The sequence below is a fragment of the Poecilia reticulata genome, linkage group LG20, assembly GCF_000633615.1.
Source record: "Poecilia reticulata strain Guanapo linkage group LG20, Guppy_female_1.0+MT, whole genome shotgun sequence".
In the NCBI taxonomy this organism is placed as follows: Eukaryota; Metazoa; Chordata; class Actinopteri; order Cyprinodontiformes; family Poeciliidae; genus Poecilia; species Poecilia reticulata.
Window position 1 is genome coordinate 22,113,461 of NC_024350.1, and position 4,936 is coordinate 22,118,396.

Genomic DNA, 4,936 nt, shown 5'->3' on the forward strand with positions numbered 1-4,936 from the left:
GTACTGTGCAGTGTGAACTATAAACATCATATTTAGGTGCAAACTGCTGACTCAGTCTTTAATTTTGCTTAGCCAGCAAGGCTGCGTTTACTCTGCTTTTGTTGAATTGCTTGCTTAAAGAGAGAAATGTGGGTGTAAATATTCTCCCGGAATGGAGCTGTTTCTGTGTGGTGACTCCTGTCTGTCCCTCTCTCTCGTGCGTCTGATGTCACCGTGATGCCACACGCACCTGCGGGTTTAGCAGCAGCGGGATCCAGCCTTCTGGGAGGGTCGTGACTGCCCAGCGGAGGCGCGGCCAAGAGCGCAGCCAAACTATTTATTTAACCAACCTTGGATTATCACTTCATAGTCAAACGGGAAGGCTATTCCTCCACCGAAACACCTGGCGGTACCCCACCTCCGTTTCCTCCTCCTCCTCCAATCAACACCCCCCGTCTATTCGAAGATGGTTTTCAAGGAAGATGCGCCGCTCTGAAATTCCCATTGACCTTCGGATCTTCTCAGCAGCAGCGGCAGCACCGAGCAACGCGCTGCCGCCGCTATCTCCTCCTAACACTCCCCGCTCTCTCTGACCGCCTCACTGTCGTTGGATCCCTGGATTTTTTTTCCTCCTAACCAAACAAGACTGAGGCAGATGCTCCTCGCTCTGTCATCCCGGCGGCTTGTACTATGGTGGAGTTCCCATCCCTCAGTCCTTACTGGCCTCTCCTCCGCTTCCTGGTGCCTCTGGCTATCACCAATGTTGCCATCGACCTCGGAGAACAGGTAATGCTCCTCTTCCTCAAACACCGCTACAGATCGCAGCACCCTCCAACCATTATTTCCTCCTCGCTAGCAGTTGTTTGTGTCTGGCTAGCATCATTTAAAACCACTGAAACCTCCTCTAAATCTGACGCCGACCGTTTCAGACATCTTTATTCGCGCAACTGCAGCTATCTTAGCCTGCAGGCTCGTTATTCAACTAAAAATCAAAAAGAAGGCCTTTTTACGTCGTCACTACTGCCATGTAATGCGGTGATTTATTATTTTTCTCACTTACACTTGACATTATCCTCCTTCTAATTTGTTTATATATCTTGAGTCAGTTGGATTTGTGGTTTTAAGAGCACAGATTAGCCCTGTAATTATCATGTTTTCTGCTTTGGATATTCCCTGCCCCAGATGGGTTTATCTGATGGCATAAAACACACGCTGAGGCTTGGAGATGTCAGGATTATGCTTATGTAATGGTTCTGTAGGATGGTATAAATAGCACACACACACACCAGGAAAGGGGAAATGGGGGGCAGCTGTTGTGACTGCTATCCTGAAGTTAAAGGGTGTTCTTAAAGGAGCTAAAGGTACAATTTCTTCAAATTTTTAAAGGAAAATCCCACTGTAATAATTCCAGGTCCTTGAATAGGAAGCAGCTGGATTTCTCATGTTTTCTGAAAGACTTTTACCTCTTTCTTAACGTGGTTTAGAAGTACCAGGATTATAAATTGTAGTCAGAACAATCAGGCTTTTGGAGCTCTTAAGGCCACATATCTTGGTGAACCCACTCTCGGTTTGGTTCAGTGTTTGGGTCTTTGTCACTTGATCCAAACGTGTCACTTAACGACTCCAGGTAACCAGTGGTTTGCAGGACTGTTGGGAGAAGTTGCCTTCTGCTCAGAGATAATGTTAGACAAAGTCATGCCACCGCTCTGAGCTTATCTCCTATTCAACATTTCCACGTATTTGTCATGTTGCAGCTACAAGCCTTGATGTGCTTTGTTGGGATTTTGTGTGACAGACCAACACAAGGCAGCTTGTATTTGTGAAGCGGATGATGCAGCATGATGGTGCTGTCCCCATGTTTTATGGCAGGAATTTGCAACTTGAGGCTCCAGAGCTGCGAGTTGCTCATTGGACCTTTTACAATAGTTCTTAATAGCTTTGGCTAAACTCGGCTAATGGTTTTAAATATAGGTATAATAAAAATTTCAGGTTTTAGACGTTTTCAGTGTTTTAATGGAACAATTTTCACTGAATTTCTGCAACAAAAGGACCAGTAATGTTTTTTTTTTTTTCATATACATAATTTTCTGCACATTTAATTATCCCAATGGAAAAATGTATTCATCTTCTTTGCTTTCATTTATTTTTATACTTAAAGAAATGAAACGGTTTACCACTACAATGTAAGGTTTCTTGTTATCGTTTCAAGTTTTTCATCTTATAAGACACTTTGAATGATCCAGTTGCCAAAATGTGTGACAAATTTAGTAGATATTTATCAAAAACTTAAAAGTTGTTTGGTTCTAAACAGGTTAGCGGTTGCTGGACTGAAGGCAAAAATAGCTGTTTGGATTGGAAAGTTTGCAGACTTCTGGTTAAGGGCGTTGGCTTTCAAAATGATTCACAAATTTAAATTTGAAAGCCATGAATCTCATTTGTATTCAGGCCTCAGTCTAGATATTCTGGAACCAGTTTTGCTTCATTTTTGAAGGTTTATCTCTGCAGCTTTTTCACATTTTTGCCTTTTTTTTTTTGTATGCGTGGAGAGCAGCAGTTTTCTCATTTTTGTCTCAGACTCGTCATCTTATCTCCAACTCCTCGAGCTAAAATCCTGCAACCTCTAGATGCATCCCTGCACCAACATACCTGAATCAAATGAGTGACTCGTTAGCAGTCGCTTGTCAAACCAGATGCCATTCAATCATTTATTTCAGCTGTGTTGGTGCAGAGATGTAATTATGCTACATTTTAGTTGTACTTGGAAGTGGGAAATTCCAACTTCCTATTCAAAAATTCCCTCTAGGAATCTGGGAGCAACTCCGACTACCTTCACAAGTTTCGCCTTGTAAGGCCGACTTTGCCTTACAACAGTAAGATTGGGTGAAATCATATTTATTTTGCAGGATATACATGTAAGAGTGAAATTTACTCCTGCAACTGAACAAATTAAAAGTGGCGTTTGTGTATGAAATAAAGCTTAAAATGATGTTTTTAAGAGTTGCAATTTTGAAATTCTGACTTTTTAACGAGGACGCTGACCTCAAAACTCAACTCGGTTTCCATTTTCCAGGTAACTGGAACGCAGCATTAAAACATATCACCAGTCGATTGATTAGACTGTCTGATTAGATTTATTCTCCTGCTGGAAGATAAACCTCCACTCAGGTCTTACGGCTGTTGCAGTCTTAAACAGCAATTCTCCCAGGATTCACTTATGTTTATCTCCTCCATCGTTATATCAACTCCAACCAGCTTCCCTGGCCCTACTGACGACGATAATGATGATTTTTGGGGATGTCGTGTTCAGAATAATCTGCAGTGTTATTTTCTCTAAAGCCAAGAAGTTCAATTTTGGTCTCATCGAACAAAAGCATCTTCTCTCCACTCCAAATAAAACTTCTTTATGTCTTTGTTTTCTAACATAAAGGCCAGATTTATGAGCACGACTGAAGGTTGTCCTGGTAAAAGAATATCTTGCCCTATAGCTGTTGATCTTTGCAGTTTCTCCTGTGGGGCCTTCATAAAACGGCTGTATGAGATAAAGTGAACTCTACTCACTAATTCCAATTCTTCTCAGTGCATTGCTTTCACTGGATTGTATATCATATTGAGCATTAGATCCGTCTTTCTGCTTCCTTGCTCTCCACAATTAACATAAAATGCATTTAAACCAGTGGTTGCAACGTGACAGACTGTTAAAAATTAAACTTTTATCTGAACTTATCCGTTCTTATCTCTGCGCCGTCTCTCTATCTCCTGTCCCATCCAGGCTCTCAACAGGGGCATAGCCACCGTCAAGGAGGACACGGTGGAGATGCTGGCCAGCTATGGCTTGGCCTACTCCCTCATGAAGTTCTTCACCGGGCCCATGAGCGACTTCAAGAATGTGGGCTTGGTGTTTGTGAACAGCAGGCGCGACAGGAGGAAGGCCGTGTTGTGCATGCTGACGGCCGGAGTCATCGCCTTCGTCCTCCACATCTTGATAGGTGTGTGTTTAAGGGCTCGGGTGATGACACCCTGCGCTTAAACCGCGTCCTGCGCGGGATGTTTTTGGTGGATTTTGAAGTTTTTGATGATGGCTTTATTTCTCTTGGGAGAATTTACAATCAGAGTTTTTTTTTTCAAAACGTTCACAAAGATGTCTGATATGTTGTCTCCTTCTCTTTTTCCCTTTAGCATACACAGATTTGGGATACTACATCATCAATAAGCTCCACCAAGTGGATGAATCTGTTGGGCGTAAGACGAGAAAGGCGTTCTTATACCTAGCTGCGTTCCCTTTGCTGGATGCAATGGTGAGTCTTCTGGAAAAAAATTGGGATTAATCCTCATGTGGAATCATGTCTTTAAGCGCTCATGACCTAGAAAGGTTTTTAATCCTCTAGTTCTGTTTGTTTCTGGTCTCTTCAAATGAAAGTAGAAAATGAAAGTTTTTAAAATGTAAAATAACCCTGTTGTTAATTTTTATTTATTTTTTTCCAGGCATGGATTCATGCAGGCATCCTCCTCAAGCACAAGTACAGTGTCATTGTGGGCTCTGCCTCCATCTCTGATGTCGTGGCTCAGGTAACAAGATGCTTTTGTTTTTTATTCATTTGAAAAAAATGCTTCTTTTCAGAGTTTCTACGCCTGAATACATTTGGGACTTTATTCCCAAGTCTGGAAAAGGAGGAAAAAAATAGTACATTTTTGATAAATATTAGAATTCTAGGCTTTATTCCTTGTTTTGTTGTTTAGATCATCCATCCACACGTCAAACTTCAGGCCAGGGAGCCAAATCTGGTCCAGGTTAAGTTTTCAAGTGGCCAAACTTTTTGTCACCTGGATAAAATAATTTCCTTCAGGGCCAGGAAAATAAAAATGAAATTAAAATCAAGCAAATAAAGTGGTTTTTTTTTTATGTTTTTTTTTTTTTTTTTTTTTTTTTAAAAAGGGATGTTATTAATTCTTTTAGATT

At 41.4% G+C, this 4,936-nt stretch overlaps 1 protein-coding gene across 1 annotated transcript in view; it reads left to right on the forward strand.

The window, feature by feature from the left end:
• The first annotated feature begins 237 nt into the window (after positions 1-237).
• Positions 238-4,936, forward strand: part of ankha (ANKH inorganic pyrophosphate transport regulator a) — a 15,209-nt gene continuing 10,510 nt past the window's right edge. Inside the window, exons 1-4 of the mRNA XM_008396655.2 lie at positions 238-765; positions 3,749-3,965; positions 4,156-4,274; positions 4,462-4,545. Coding sequence (XP_008394877.1) covers positions 670-765; positions 3,749-3,965; positions 4,156-4,274; positions 4,462-4,545 — 516 coding nt within the window. The 5' untranslated portion in view covers positions 238-669. The remainder of the gene's footprint in view (positions 766-3,748; positions 3,966-4,155; positions 4,275-4,461; positions 4,546-4,936) is intronic.